This window comes from Chenopodium quinoa, unplaced genomic scaffold (genome assembly GCF_001683475.1).
Source record: "Chenopodium quinoa cultivar QQ74 unplaced genomic scaffold, ASM168347v1, whole genome shotgun sequence".
NCBI lineage: Eukaryota > Viridiplantae > Streptophyta > Magnoliopsida > Caryophyllales > Amaranthaceae > Chenopodium > Chenopodium quinoa.
In genome coordinates this window covers 662,714-679,096 of record NW_018743623.1, presented here as the reverse complement: position 1 = coordinate 679,096, position 16,383 = coordinate 662,714, and the positions used below count along the sequence as shown (strand labels likewise).

Genomic DNA, 16,383 nt, shown 5'->3' with positions numbered 1-16,383 from the left:
ACATCTTGAGCCTGATCTTCTGCCTCACCCAAATCAGGCTCCTTGTTCACATCATACAACTCGTCCCCATCCCCAGATGAATCATCATCATCATCCTCTACATCCTCCACTCCAATACGGTAGTGATCATCCACCATGAGATGTAAAACCTGTCATTACAAACATAACATGTTATTAGTTGTAATATAAATAAATTTGTAAGGTAAACTTATAATCAAATATAAATTGCTGAATTATAATACAAATTAACATAGAAAATGGGGAACTAAGTTACTTCATTCATTTAAAAGAAAATACGAAAAATGGGCAAGTAAGTTAACAATTTCATTCATTTTCACCTAAAAATGTGATTTAATAATACTTTCGACGACTACAATTTCAAACTAACAAAAAATAGTACCTCAATCTAATATTCTTCGTGGTCTGATCGCATGTAATTGGCTTGGTCGTTTATCTCATTTGGTACAACAGGTCTAGGAACAGTGAAAGGTGCCGAGTCATCAAACGCATCATATTCTTCCTCATCCTCGACATCTCCAACACCAAGGATTCTTCCTTTGCCGGCTAGCACAATAGACCATTTTGAGTCGGCTGGGTCACTTACGTAAAACACTTGCTTGGCTTGAGATGCAAGGATGAATGGTTCAGCACTATCATTCAGGTGGCCAAGATCTACAAGAGTAAAGTCATCATGTTTGATGTTACGCCTGATATTATCAACCCACTTACACCGGAAAAGAGCAATCGTGAAGTCACAATAATCAAGCTCCCATATTTCTTGAATACGACCGTAGTATGACAACTCTGCATCAACAGGTGATTTATCCTTAGCACTTGCAAACTCCCTTGATGATGCCACAAGCGTTACACCACTGTTTTGGGTCGAGGATGATTTCAAATCCTGACGCTCAGTCCAAAATGTGTACCCATTTATGTCATATCCCTCAAATGAGCGAACGTCATCCCTAGGACCATAAGCAAGCCACCTTACTGTATCTGTGACACTCTCATACTTTCCACCCATCACTCGATCACGAAACCAACTCACAAAATTCTTATTATGCAACTGCATCAGTGCCCGTTCACCTTTCGATGGAAATTCATCACGCAAACTAGCCATGTGCTCGTCTAAGTAGGATTCAAGGGACCTTTCGATGGAAAATCATACTTCCTTCCGGGTGAGCCCGATTCCTCACTTTATCTTGCAATGTACCCATATGTCTTTAAAAAGGATAGCACCACCGCATGAATACTGGACCGCATAACTTAATCTCACGCACCAAATGAAGAATCAAATGCACCATTATGTCGAAAAACGAGGGTGGGAAGTACATCTCAAATTTACATAAAGTCACAACCACATCCGCCTGTAAAGCATCAAGTGTACAAGGATCAAGCACTTTGCTGCATATTGTATTGAAAAACGAACAGAGGCTTGTAATAGCTTCCCTCACGTGCTTTGGTAAAATACCACGTATTGCAATTGGTAGGAAAACTTGCATCAGAACATGACAATCTTGGGATTTCATACTTGTCAGCTTCAATTCTCCATTTAAGGATACAAATCTCTTCATGTTAGATGTGTACCCTGATGGAACCTTAATGCCATACAGACATGCACAAAACATCCGTTTTTCTACCCCTGACAATGTGTAGCAAGCCGGAGGTAAATAGGCCTTGCCCTCCTTGGCTTTTCCCTCATTTTTCTTCTTCGACGCATTCGTGGCCTTTCCCTTTCCCTTGCTCTTCCCCTTTCCTGTTTTTGAACTCAATTTATTTTCCTTTTCCTGTTCCTTTCCCTTACTAACCCTTTGCTGAACCCACAATTCTAGACGCACCCCCATCTTTTTCAAATCGTCCGTGCACCCTTTCCGTCCTTTGTCTTGTTTTGAATATTCATCAGCGTTCCCACAAGAGCATCACACACATTCTTCTCTATATGCATTACATCAAGACAGTGCCTAACGTCATGTTCTTTCCATTCGGGAGCAACCAAAAGATTGATTCTTTTTTAAAGAGAGCAGTTGACTCCGCCGCTTTTTCTGATTTCCCAAAGACTGTTCGTACACCCTTCACTCGAGCGTAAACCTCCTCACCAGTCAACGGCCTAGGCGCATTCCCCTCTTCTGCTGTCCCATCAAAAGCCTTTTTCTACCTACGGTACGGGTGATTGCGCCTGAGCAACCTTCTGGTCCGCAAATACACCTCTTTGTGAGAATGATCAAGGCGTCTGCTTGGCGTATCATCAATACAAATGGGGCATGCTTTTTTCCCTTTGTTCTTATACCCAGACAAGTTGCCATATGCAAGAAAAATATTTAACGGTCCACATAAGAGCTGCACGCAATGTGAACATCTCATTCTTATGAGCATCAAACACGGAAACCCCTTCGTCCCACATCTTTCTCAAATCATCAACAAGTGGCGCAAGATAAACATCTATGTCGTTTCCTGGTTGCCTTGGCCCCGATATCAAAAGTGAAAGCATTACGTATTTCCGTTTCATGCACAACCAAGGAGGCAAATTGCCACTAAAAGTACCGGCCATGTGCTGTGCTGGGCACTAAGTGTGTCAAATGGATTCATCCCGTCCGTGCACAAACCAAGCCTTAAATTCCTGACTTCATCACCAAATTCCCCAAACTTCATATCAATGTTCTTCCATTGCGGGGAGTCGGCTGGGTGCTTCAGCATTCTGTTTTTCTTTCTTCCCTCTGCATGCCACCTCAAGTTTTTAGCGTCTTGTGGTAAAGAGAACAGACGCTTAAACCTTGGAATAATGGGAAGATACCACAACACCTTAGCAGGCGGTCCCTTCGTACCAGCATTGCAGCTCATGCGCTTGTAGCGCGACTTCTTACATCGTGGACACTCCTCCAATTTTCATATTCATTTCGATAAAGAATACAATCATTAGAACATGCATGTATCTTCTTATACTCCAAACCAAATGGACACATGAGCTTCTTTGCGTAATAGTAAGACTTAGGAATTTCATTCCCGTCGGGCAACATCTCACTTAACGCGGTCAACAAAGAAGTAAAACTACTGTCCGTCCACCCATGCTTCGACTTAATGTTAAAAAGTGTTAGAACGGCTGATAGTTTGGAGTATTTTTTGCACCCAGGATACAAATGCTTTTTAGAAGCCTCCGATAATGACTCAAACACGTCACCTTCAAAACCACGCATCATCTCATCCACCCCTTCATCATCGACCTCATCCACATGATCATCCTCAAATCCATCCTCAGCACCATTATCAACAATATGTTCATCATTATTCTTGTACTCCTCGTCCACACAAATGTCATTGCTTCTATCATCATGCTTATCATTCCCAATAACATCCCCACTGTACTCTCCTTCTTCACCGTGCCAAATCCACACATGGTACCTAAACCCACGACAAACTACATGATCTCTAATGATATCAACACTATTGACCACCTTCACATTATTACAATCAACACAAGGACAATAGAGCCAATAGACACCCATTCTACGCTGATAAGATGAAGCCCTCTCGCAAAACTCTTGAATCCCATCAAAGAATTCCAATGTATCACGTCTACCATACATCCAGCCACGATCCTTCTCCATTAAGTAAATTGTCTCTAAACATGGCAACATATTACGAATAATGTATAATTGCTACATCTATTATATATATAAATCAAATTCAAACACACACCATGCATATAACATTCATATAGATACAAAAATGCATATATGCTTCTGAAGGGTCCTTATCACTCCAACCTAACCCATCCTTGAACGTTTACTCTCACTAGTGAATTATGTCGACTTTCCAATTTTAAGGAAAATCCGACAGCATTTCCCCTCAGTTCTCCAAGTACACGACGTAGGTAATTACTTACCGACATATGTACCCGGAGAACATGGTGATTGAGGAAATGGTAAGCCAAGATGTTCCTTAAAATCGAAAAAAAAGGACATACATTCACCACCTAAGTGAGAGTAAACGTTCAAGAATAGTCCCAACCGGGGAATATTCAAGACTTTCTCCTAATGAGAAAGCCTTGAACGGGTATCTAGGCATATGATGATACATGCAATCAATTAAAAAACAATGGATTAATCACACATCATGATAGAAGTTGCACTAAAGTTATATCATACACCATCTCCACAAAAGTGTGCAAACAAGAACTTATATATAGCACATAAAGTTATATCTATACCTGAGTACCAATAAAGTCTCAACACTCTCCAGTAGAAGGTCAATGCCAAGGTCAATGCTTCGCCCAAAAATTCCTCTAAATCTTTTTCCTTATAGCCTATATAGAACACAAACAGAAAACCAGATTAAGGGAAAAGATAAGAATGAATTTAGTGAACAAGAACAAGGACAGTCAGAGTAAGATACCAGGATGCTTTCCGCCCACTCTCCAAACTGATGATCTTACCCTAGAAGCCCTTGACACCCATTTCTTAGCCTGAAATCCATATATAGTGAGAAGCAACTCATAATTAAAAAGCACCAAACAGCAAATTAAATAGATTGAAAGTTGAAAGGAGCATTGCTAGTAATTTTAAATAGATAAAATGTTTTTGAAAGAACATGTTGCGGCCTAGTGAAGTCTCAAGGGCAAGGAGGGGGGTAGCAAAGACCTAGGATTGAATCCTCTTTTAATCAGTGTCATTTGTGACTCCCTATATTCCTATAGAATTGTAGAGCAAATATACAACATTGAACTCAGTGAGCACCACTTTAGGATTCTTTCTCTTTATTCATATTCTTATAAGTAGGACTGTACAAAGTGCAAACTTATCAACCATTGCAATATATGTGCTTTCTTTTAGTATACAAACTGATTCAAAATACTTACCGCTTACATAATACCAAAGTTTAGAAATGATAACTAGTTAACTACACATAAAAAGCATTCCAAGCACCACAACACCCCTAGGTACACTACTAAGCTAAACTAAAAAAACCACCAAACAGCAACAACAACTAATAAGGACTTACATTTGTGGAGGGGCAGCCTTGTGCGTTTAATGGAGGGGGAGCCTTGCACGTTTAATGGAGTAATTAAGTAGCAATTGACAAACCCTAGCAATTACAAGAAACTTACAATTATTAAACTAAAGACCAATTCCTCAAAAAAACCCAACAATGGTTTTAATGCAATACATGGAGAAGCTAAGTGAATGGAGGAGAGGCGTTATTACTTACCTTAGGTCGAAGTTGCTTCAATGGAAGGAGGAGGATATGGCGAACTGAAGAGAAGAACGAAGCCCAGAAAGGAATTTTGCGTGCGTGCGGAGGCATAAGCTTCAATGGAAGCTTCAATGGAGTAAGCGTATGGGAAGAGGGAATGCGCGCGTCTTGGGAATTTCAGAATATGAAAGAAAAATTGAATTGAATTGAATGAAATAAAAGTATTGAAGAAGAAGAACGTTGAAAACCGTTTTTTTTTTAAAATTTGGCACCGGTTCAAACCGGTGCTAAGAACTAAGGTTGGCACCGGTTTTAGTGGAACCGGTGCTAACTCCTCTGATTTCATTATTTTTTTTTTTTTGAGTTGGCACTGTTTTGAACCGGTGCTAATTAAAGAAGTTGGCACCGGTTTAGGTGAGAACTGGTGCCAACTATGAATTTTCCATTCCCGCCCATTAATGTTGGCACCGATTTTCAAGAACCGGTGCTATAGGGGGGGTGCCTATTTAGTTTTTTCTACTAGTGCATTAATGAGTTAATGGTAAGTACACGTACATTGACAAGCGTAAAAATAAAAATGTTACAACTAAGGACCTTAATTAACTGTTCAGCTTAGTTTCAGTTCAGTTTAATTCAGCTCCAATCAATTCAGTTTAGTTCAGTTCAATTCAATTTCTAATTTCCTCCAAGGAGTTATCATATCTAAACTTGAGGAGTCAAGGTTGTGTCTAGGCCTCTTTTTGCAATGAATATTAAATAGTAGTTTAAACTTAGCTTCCTACATTACTAATATATGTAGTATGTGGGTAAATCATTGATATCTTTAAATATCGATGACTTTTTTTTTTAGTTGACACGTGTTCCTCTTTAAGAAGCTTATTTTTAGTTGACACATTTTGTTTTTGGGGTAAGTTTTTTATCTTACATTTACTAGTGTACCCCACTTGCTTTATCATTCTCTCTCCTCTCCTTAATATGTGTATGTGTCTAAATTGAATGTGTCAACTAAATAGAAATGGAGGAAGTATATATTTTCTTAGATGGTAAGAAAAAATGAATAATAGACAGTACGTAATAAGGATAAAGAATATTCAATGTTTGTTTAGGGGTATGGAGATTGTACTAGGAACAAGAATAAAGATCGATAAAACAAACCTTTTCTTATCCCACCAAATTCAGGGAAGAGATAAAAATAAGGAATATGAATAGGTATGAAAAGTCAATTTGATATGATGAAAGATTGAAAGTGTACATTATGAGGAATCTTTATATATTTTTCTTTTTGATATTAGAAATCCTCAATGGTAGTCAAAGTAACCAATAAAAGGGAGTATAAAAAAATAAAATTAAAACTTAAATTGGACATTGTCTAGACAATAATAAGATAACACACTAGCACTTCACATTTGAGTATTAAACCCAAATAAAGCATATTATGTTATTTAATTATTTCTTCCTTCTGTAATCTTTTAAATTATAACTAGGCTAGATTAGGAAATTGAATTATTTTAATTTTCTTTAATTTTCTCATCCAACTACAATACCATATACTACCACAAGGGGACCCCTGTCTCCTTATTTGTTCCTTTTTTGTATGAATGTCCTTTCTCGTATGCTCTCGTTGGCAGAGACCTCAAAATGCTCAAAGGAGTGAAAATTTCAAGACGTGCACCATCTATCTCGCACCTATTCTTTGCAGATGATGTCATGTTCTTTTTCAAGATTGACGAAGAGTCATGTACACTGATTGCGGACATTTTGGATAGGTTTGGGACGGTTTCAGGGCAACAGATCAATTTCAGCAAATCATGCTTCAAGTTTAGTCCTTCTGCGAGACCTGACAGAGTGCAGGTGTATAAGTTGGTCTCAAATTTTGGGACTCATCTAGGGGTTCCGATTGATTTGCAGGGACGAAAAACTGGGAAATTCCAGTATCTTTTGGATAAGATGAGGGGACGAATTCTCTCTTGGAGTAACTGTAACCTGTCAGAAGCAGCAAAGTTAATTTTGATCGATTCAGTACTCTTGGGGATCTCAGCTCATGTCATGTAAATTGCCACTTTCCATAGCTAATAAGATGGATTCTTTGAATGGGATCCATTGGGTTCGAAGACAAGTGTTACATTTGCCGAAAGGTATGGGAGGTTTAGGAATTCGTTCGGTGAGTGTCATGAATGATGTTCTTCTGTTTTCCGAGGTTCAAAAATTGCATAATAATAACGACAATTTCATGAAATGCCACTGAGCACTTAAAAAATTCATGAAATGCCATCGTGTTTTCCAGAATTCACCAAATGCCACTTACAAACAGTTAAATGTCATGCCATGCCATTAATGAGGTATTTCCGTTAGTTGACCGTCAGTGTCCGTTGGTTGACCGTTAGTTGACCCAGCACTTGTCACGTGTCACCTTCTGATTGGTTCGTTTTTAAAAAAAAAAATATTTTTAAAAATAAACCAAAAAATTTTTTAAAAAAATAATAATAATAAAAAAAAAAACCACCATCTTTCTCATTCCCTCTCCGTCATCTTTTCATCACCATTAAAACCCACATTCAAGCTCGAAGGCAAGAACCCAACATGCTCATTTCTTTACCATTTTCTACAAAATTACAATCAAAATGCTCACAATCAAGAATGCAACAACATGGGACAAACAATTTCATCAAACAAGCATCATACGAGAAAGCCCCAAATCGATTTTTCAAAGGGGTTTTTCGAATTTTTCAAAAATGTGTATGAATTCGACAATGAAGCAAGGATTATACATGGAAATACTTACATTGCAATGAGAAGAAGAAATTACACACAAATTGCAAAGGGGAGGGGAATGGAGTTTCGGGTTGTGTGGGTGGGTGGGTGGCCGAAAACAAAAAGGGGAGGGGAAGGGTGTTTAGGGTGGGGTGGCCGAAAATCGAAAAGGGGAGGGGAATGGGGTATTGAGTGGGGTTTTCTGGTGGGAGGCTGCCGGACTTTCGTTCTCCTCTTCGCTGTGCTGCCGGACTTTGACTGGTGGCAGCGATTTTGGGGTTTTAGTGGTTGTTTCGAGGAGAGAGAGGGGGTTTACGGGGATGGGGGTTGTGGTCAAAAGGGAAGGAGGGGGACGCGACGGGGAAGGAGGAGGGGGTGGCTGGCCGGCAGGTGGATTTGGGTGGATATTCTGGTGGGGCAAGGGGGGATTGGTGGTGGCTGGGTTTGGATTTCCGGTGGGCGGTGGGGCTAAAGGGGTGGGGGCTGGGTTTTCTGATTTTTTTTTTAAATTTTTTTTAGATTTTTTTGTTTTTTTTTTAAATTTTTGTTTAATTTTTTTTTAAAAAACGAACCAATCAGAAGGTGACACGTGGCAAGTGCTGGGTCAACTAACGGTCAACCAACGGACACTGACGGTCAACTAATGGAAATACCTTATTAATGGCATGGCATGACATTTAACTGTTTGTAAGTGGCATTTAGTGAATTCTGGAAAACACGATGGCATTTCATGAATTTTTTAAGTACTCAGTGGCATTTCATGAAATTGCCGTAATAATAATCCACAGTTGCTGGCGGCTAGAGTCTATAATGCTAGGCTTCAATGTGTTTTGAAGCCTAATTTTTCTTCAGGTAGCAGGGTAATGCCGGTCCCTAATAAACTCTCATGGACTAAGAGGAATTTTCACAAGGTGTCGCTGCAATTTAAGGCTGGTTTTGCTTGGAAGGTAGGGTTGGGTGCTTCCATCAGGGCGTCTAGTGAGAAATGGATGCAGGGAAATGTTCCGGTTGTTAAATCGGATCAATTATTGCGGCAAAACAGACTCTGGATGGTTAAGGATTTAATCGATCAATATACACTGACGTGGAAGGTTAATGTTATCAGAGAACGGTTTGAGTGGGATAGTGCGGCGAAAATTCTGGAGATGGAAATTCCTTCGCAGGAGGAGAGGGATTTTCTTTATTGGCCAGGCTCTAAATTAGGGGTATTTAATTCAAAATCAGGCTATGCTTACCTTGCTCGCTTGAATGGAGATGACGAGCCTGTCCACAGGAAGGAAACCTATTTTTATAGGATGATTTGGCATCTGAAAATTACTCCAAAATTGCGTATTTTTTTGTGGAAGATTGTGAAGAATGGGATTGCTGTTAAGTCAAATCTTTTAATTCGTTCTTTACAGGTGGATGCGATGTGTGACTATTGTGGAAATGCGGAGGAGGATGCTAAACATCTCTTTGTTTCATGTTCACTGGCGAAATATGTCTGAGATCATTTTCCCATTAACATTCGCTATGAAGAAAGTGGATCTACTAGTCTTGATGAGTGGATTCAAAAATGTATCCTGCTGTTTTATAGTTAGTATGGAATTGATAGTACGAATATTCGTACTTTTGTTGCTACTTTATGGGGCTTATGGGTTAATAGGTGCCAACGTGTATTCCAAGGCACGAATGGTTATCTTAGAGACCTTTATTTGAATATCTCTGAGGCTTTGCGATGCATGGAAGAATTCAATAAGCCGGATGTTAGACGGTTAGGAACCCTAAGGGTTTACGATGATAGTTTGGAGGCACTTTCTGCCTTTCCACCGGGGTTCAGTCAAGTTTTTATTTAGGAAAACTTAAATAATCTATCGGAATGATGGGTGTACGTCAGGGTTGTTTGCTCAGAGTTGATGGATCATGGGATAAGCGTCAAGGTCGATTTGGTATAGGATGGACAACTAGCTTTGGAAGTAATGAAGATCTAGAGGGAGGTGGTGATTTTGGTGTGGGTTTTTCGGCTTTGCACGCAGAGGCTCTAGCTGTTTTGGAAGCCATTAAATGGGAAATTCAAAGAAATTTTACTGGACTCTGAGATCCTTATTTCTATTTTGCGAAAGTCGTGCCAAAGAGACATTAACCTTCATTGGACGTTTGTGGAAATAAGGAGTTTGGGGAATCAAATAGAGCTTTGCAACATTCCCAAGGTTTAAAGGGAGCAAGTGCACAGTGCTCATCGGGTAGTAAATGCTTGTAGGACTAGTCTAGTTGAATTTTCGAACGCTTTTATAGTTTAATTTTGTTAGTTTTGCTGTTATAAAAAAAATAAAATAAAATAAAAGTAAGTACATAAAACAGAAATCAAATTACAAAGATAAGTATTTTTTTTTTAATGACTTAACTTCACAACAGCAACTTATACATAACATAGGCATAAACATAAAGCAACTTACAACTCAAGAAAGAAAACAGGAATAATTTATCAACAGGATATCTCAATTTAAAGAACATTAGATGCCCTTCATATCAACACCTATATATTGAAGAGGGCTTTCCCTTAATTTCCAAACAACCATCCTTCTCTTAATATATATTGAATAAGGTAACTTAAGGAAAATAAATGGCAATCAAAACCAAGACTACCTCAACCTCTGCATCATCTTCTTACGTCGATTTCGAACCTGCTTCTGATTTGGTGAAAGAGGAAGGACTTGAAACTTTGATCATCCATCTTCCTGGTATTGTCATACCTTTCTAATATTTGCATTGCTTTTTTACTACTACCTCCGTTTCATATTTTTTGAAACTTTGAAATATTTTATATTTCACAAATAATACCCCAAAGTTGCAAAAAATATGAAACGGACGTAGTATAGCTTTTGAATTGGAATAATAGGGTGTCATCTAAAGAAGCGATAAAAAAAGTTATTATTCTTGCCTATATTACTGTGCATTAATATACTCTCTTTGTCTTATAATTTTTTAAAAAAAGGAAGGCATGCATGCAAACCAACTTCAAAAGAGGTAAAAAAAAAAAAAGAAATAAAAAACTTTACCAATGATTTTACATATATACTCAAAGAAAGAAGCAAGAAATTTATTTATTTATTATTTTTTTTTCATGAATTTGCATGAATATATACAGACTTTAAGAAAGAACAATTGAGGGTGCAAGTTAACAAAGATGGAGTCCTTAGAATAAATGGCGAAAGACCAACAAATGGAAATGGAACAAAGAGGAACCGTTTTGTAAAGGAAACTAAAGTTCCAGAGGGCTGTGATGTAAATGAGATTCGAGCCAAGTTTATTAACGGCCGCCTAAATATCACAATGCCAAAGAAAGTGGTTACTACACCACCAGCTCCTCAAGTCATCCAAGATCAAAAGCCGAAGGCTGAGGTTACTAATGATCATCAAAAGCCAAATGGTGAGAATGGAGGCATCAAACAAAAGCTAAAAGGAAGAAGTAATAAGGTGGCCTTAGGTTTCGGAATTGCGGTTGTGTCAATGGTAGCAATTGGAGCTATTGTGGCTTCTAAATTTGGGTCTGAAAGCAGTTCTTCTCCTTCTATGTTTAGTAAGGAGTAAGGATTAATGCAAACTAACTAATCCTAATTCTTCTATATAAACTGTATATAATGTTAACTAAGTGTACATAAACATTTATAGCTTGAATAAAAGGATGGAGGATAAATTGATGAAATTTCTTTAATTTTAATTTTGATTATGTGCTCAAGTATTTTAAATCCAAAGGATTGGACATGGTTGTGCAATTATTAGGGGTGTCCATAATTTGGATAAAAACCGAAATCCAATCCAATCCAAACCGAATTATCAATTCGGATCGGATCCGAACTTTAAATCGGATCGGATCGGATTGAGATTTTTTGGAAATTCGGATTTTCGGATTGGATCGGATTGACCCTAATTGGATCCAATCCAAACCAAAAACCGAATTGTAAAATTAAGCTTGTATATTTTGTATATTTTGAAGTTTAGCTCAAATACATAATACTACATAAAATAAATTAGAGAGACTTTGTATTAATTAATTGATGACTTAACGTTGAACTGTGTATTTTAATCATGATTTTGAAGACTTTTATTTATAGTAAAGCTTTATTTTTATAATTGTATTAGGCGCTAAAAAAATAATGTATTATAATTCGGATTTTCGGATCGGATCCAAATAACCGAATTTTAATTCGGATTGGATCAAGAGAGAAATTCGGATCGGATCGGATTGGAAAATTGAAAACCGAATTATATTTCAGATTGGATCAGATTTGGACTAAATCCAAACCGAAAACCGAACGAACACCCCTAGCAATTATAAGGATGGTTGATAAATGGATGAAATTTCTTTAATTTTAATTTTGATTATGTGCTCAAGTATTTTAGATTCAAAGGATTGGACATGTTTTTTTTTTTTTTTTTTTTTTTTTTTTTTTGATGTTTTGAGAGCTACAAGGACAGGGGTGAGGATTGGACATGGTTGTGCAATTATATTTATAGTATCTATGGCTCTTTCTAGTACACTTTTGCAACATGGTTGATTGTTACGTAGATTAAAGGTGTTAAAATCGACCTGAATAAATAAATAAATCATCCGTTTTGAATTGTAACCAACCTGATTTGACTCAAGAAATTAAGAACCCAAAACTCGACCTGAAACCGACCTAAACTCAACTAGAATTTGTACTTGGTCCGATATGAACTAAACCCAACACCAATTTAACCTAACCTGAACCCAACCGAGCACTGATTTAACCTAACTTGAATTCAAACTGACATTAGCTTAACCTGACTTGAACTCAACCTGATCTGAAATCGACCAAATAAATACCAAATTCAATCTGATCTATTTTGACCCAACCTGATCATAACCCGCACGACCTGTTTTTTAACCTAACATGAATTCTAACCAAACCTAATTTTAAATCCAACCTATTATTAAACTTCCTTTTTTTTTTCTTTATTACTTAAACATAATTACTTCAATTCATGTAATTGTTTGTTTCATAAATCATTAAGAACTTTCTATTTTTAACTTAAACATAACTCTACTATTTGTGGCTATCATCTATCAATTTGTCGTTCATTACTTATCGTCTCACTTATATAGCTATGATAAGTCATCGATAAGTTTAACTTTTATTTGGCTTAAAGATATTACTGATACAAGAACTAATTTAATGAGAAAATTGATAAGTGCTAATGGCACAATATGAAAGATGACACATGAATGACCTAATAGTGACCCAATAACAAGGTAATAACTCAACAATTACTTTGGTTAAATTTGACCTTATTTGAATATTTAATTTGTCAATTCAATCCAAATTCAGCTAAATTTGTAAAGGATTTGAATCAGAATCAACCCATAATTGATTCAACCTTAGCCTATCCTAATAAAATTGAACCGAACTTAAGCGGATCGAAACCAACCCAATCAGTCATTTGACCCGTAATTAACTCAATCAAAACCCATATTGAACCCGATACGAATTTATCAAAACTAAAAATGAACTGATCTGAATTAAATCCAACTCAAACACAACCCTAACCCGACAGCTCTTGCCCTAAAATTAACACGATCCGAAATTAACTTGACTCGAATTGACACGACCTGTCATGGTTCAACCCAGACTCCATCCAGTTACTCGAATTGACACGGCTAACGTGCATCATGAGGGACACGATTTTGTCTTCTTGTAAGTACTTTAGTCGAATGTGATAACCAAAAAAGTTTACGATCAGATTTTAACTTGACCTAGTATTCAACTAAAGTACTTACAAGTGGATATTACCCCAATTCTTCCGACCTACTATTTGACTAAAGTACTTACCAGAACCTGGGCTGATATTAACTAGACCTCGACCTGATTTTAAGCCAACATATAATAAAGGAACTTAAAAGGAAGATAACAAATTTTACGAAAAAACTTTTTAGGGACCAAAATTCCTAGTTACATACTTCGTATTACAATTAGAACTTTACCACAAGTTCTTAACCAAAACCTGTCTACCAGTCCTAACCGAAACTCAATAAGCACTACCCGTAAGTTGTCCAATTTGAATCCCAGATTCAAATCCCCGGTAGCAATCCTATCCTATTGCAGCCTCATACTATGGCATCCAAAAAATAAACAATTATCGAATTTTGATCGACAAAAAATAGATATTGGCTAGATGATAAGCAGCATTTGTTTGAAAAAAAAAAAAGGGAATAAACTTCCCCTATTAGCTAGGACTTAATGTACTTAATTATTTTGATTATATGAAAATGTGTTGTTAGTGTTTTACATATATTTCTATAACAAGGCAACATGCTACTTGCTACATAATACAACATAGGCAAATTCATAAAGCAACTTTAAGGTCAAGAAAGCAAAGAGGTATAATCATTCTGCAGGAAATCCTAATCTAAAAATATAAACTTATAAGATGCCTTTCATATCATCACCTATATAAACAACATTATGGCATTCTTCCTTGAATATCCACACAATTATCCTTCTCTCAACATTTGTAATATACATAGTAGTAACATATAGTACAAGAAATTTAACGAAAACAATGGCGGCAAACAAAACCAAGACTTCACCTTCTTACGTCGAGTATAATCCTGCTTTCGAATGGCAGAAAGAGGAAGGTCTCGAAACTTTGATCATCTATTTTCCTGGTATAGTCAAATTTCTCTACTTCTTTGTTCTGCTTTTAAATTTTGTTTAGTAAACACAAACATTTAATAACAAAGGTGACAAGATTGTTTCTATATTTGAATGGAATCAATTTAGGAAGAGCATAAATTCTCATCATTTCTTTTATATGCGCATATAGACTTCAAGAAAAATCAACTCAGGGTGCAAGTTAGTAAAGATGGAGTCCTCAAAATAAGCGGCGAAAGACCATTAACTGCTGATGGAACAAAGAAGAGTCGTTTTCTCAAGGAAGAAAAATTACCAGAGGTTTGTGATATGAATGATGTTCGAGCCAAGTTCACTAATGGAAGCCTTCACATTGCGATGCCTAAGAAAGTTACACCTGCAACTCCTCAAGGCACCAAGCAGCAGCCTGCATCATCAAGACTGTCAGCTCCTCCTCAACCAGAGGTTACTGATAAAAAGCCAAAAGCTGAGGCAGCCACGGTATCAGATGATCAAAAGGCAAAGGGTACAAGTACAGAACATGGTGCAATGGCCGGGACAAGTACTTATGCACAGCCAAAGGCTGATCAAATGTTTGAGCATGGAAGCATAATGCAAAGGAAACAAAGAAGTAAGAAGTGTGCTTTGGGATTCGGAATTGCAGCTGTGACAATGATAGCTATCGGAGCTTTCGTGGCTTCTAAATATGGGTCTAATAGCATCTCTTCACCATCCTTGTATATGGATGATACAGGACTTATCTAAACTCCAAATGTTGTATATTATTCTCTCTTCCATTGGATTGGGAAAATTCACATATGAACTTGGACAAATGTATAGATAGATTTCCAGGCATGAATAAATGTAAACTTTGGTACATAAATTGATGAAAATTCTAAAGATTGTGTTCCTTTTAATAACATACTAGATCCAAATTGCTAAACTGCATTTGCATCTCCTACAGTTTATGGAAGTCTATAGTAACGGCAAATTTCTCATAAATGTTTCAACGCAAGCAAATTCTGCGTTTCACTACCCTAAGTACCACCCTGTATTAATCCCTGAGCTCCCTGATACATCTGTCAATAAGTCTCCAAATAACTCGAAACACCCTGAAGATAAAAAGCAATTCAGGGTCATAAATTCGGCATGCCCCCTACTCTATAACAGTACAGCAATATTCTGCCTTTGCCTTGGTTTTCAGGTAAACATCCATGTTCGTCAAAACCAAAATGCACCATGATTTTAAACCACATCATGTACTTTTATAGAGAATTTCTACTGAAAGTCCTTTGAAAAGTTACAGGAGATCTCCAATTGCATCTATGCATCTATCAATTATGTAAACTGGTGTACCCATAAAACAATGAAATAGATCTCCAATTGCATCTATCAATTATGTATCTTATATGGCACCATTGTGCCGTCTGAGCATTATCTTAACTATTGTCCTGTCTTTCCAAGTACAACCACGCTCAATAACTTGGCACTACCCGTTCAACTATCAATAACTAGACTAGCTAAGATCCGGCAGGGGTATAGTTGTGTCACTTTGGTTGGGATTAAAAAAATGTTCGTGTTAGATAATATGTTAATATGTAAGTTGTTCAAATTGTCAAACTAAATGGTCATATGCAGCATATTAAACACAGAATACAATCCTCTAATATTAGGTCCATGCTTTTTGTCTTTCCTTGTTTTGGGGTACCAACAAAAAATGGAAACAGGGAAAGCCTTGCATGAAGGCCTTGTTTGGTAAAGAGATGATTGATGAGATTTTAGTTTTTTTAGAGCAATTAGATGGTTTGACCAC

At 37.1% G+C, this 16,383-nt stretch overlaps 1 protein-coding gene across 3 annotated transcripts; it reads left to right on the top strand.

Annotated features, from left to right (window-relative positions):
• The first annotated feature begins 10,468 nt into the window (after nucleotides 1-10,468).
• Nucleotides 10,469-15,490, top strand: LOC110683183 (inactive protein RESTRICTED TEV MOVEMENT 2-like). 3 transcript variants are annotated; one of them, XM_021859531.1, is made up of 2 exons: nucleotides 10,469-10,658; nucleotides 11,066-11,613. In XM_021859531.1, the coding sequence occupies exons 1-2, from the start codon at nucleotides 10,541-10,543 to the stop codon at nucleotides 11,506-11,508; spliced, it is 561 nt and encodes a 186-aa protein (XP_021715223.1). In that variant the 5' UTR covers nucleotides 10,469-10,540; the 3' UTR covers nucleotides 11,509-11,613. The 3 variants fall into 3 exon arrangements, with proteins under 3 accessions (XP_021715223.1, XP_021715221.1, XP_021715222.1); XM_021859529.1 differs by lacking the exon at nucleotides 11,066-11,613 and adding an exon at nucleotides 14,764-15,490 and having other exon boundaries at nucleotides 10,473-10,658; XM_021859530.1 differs by lacking the exons at nucleotides 10,469-10,658; nucleotides 11,066-11,613 and adding exons at nucleotides 14,325-14,605; nucleotides 14,764-15,490.
• Nucleotides 15,491-16,383: the final 893 nt, after the last annotated feature.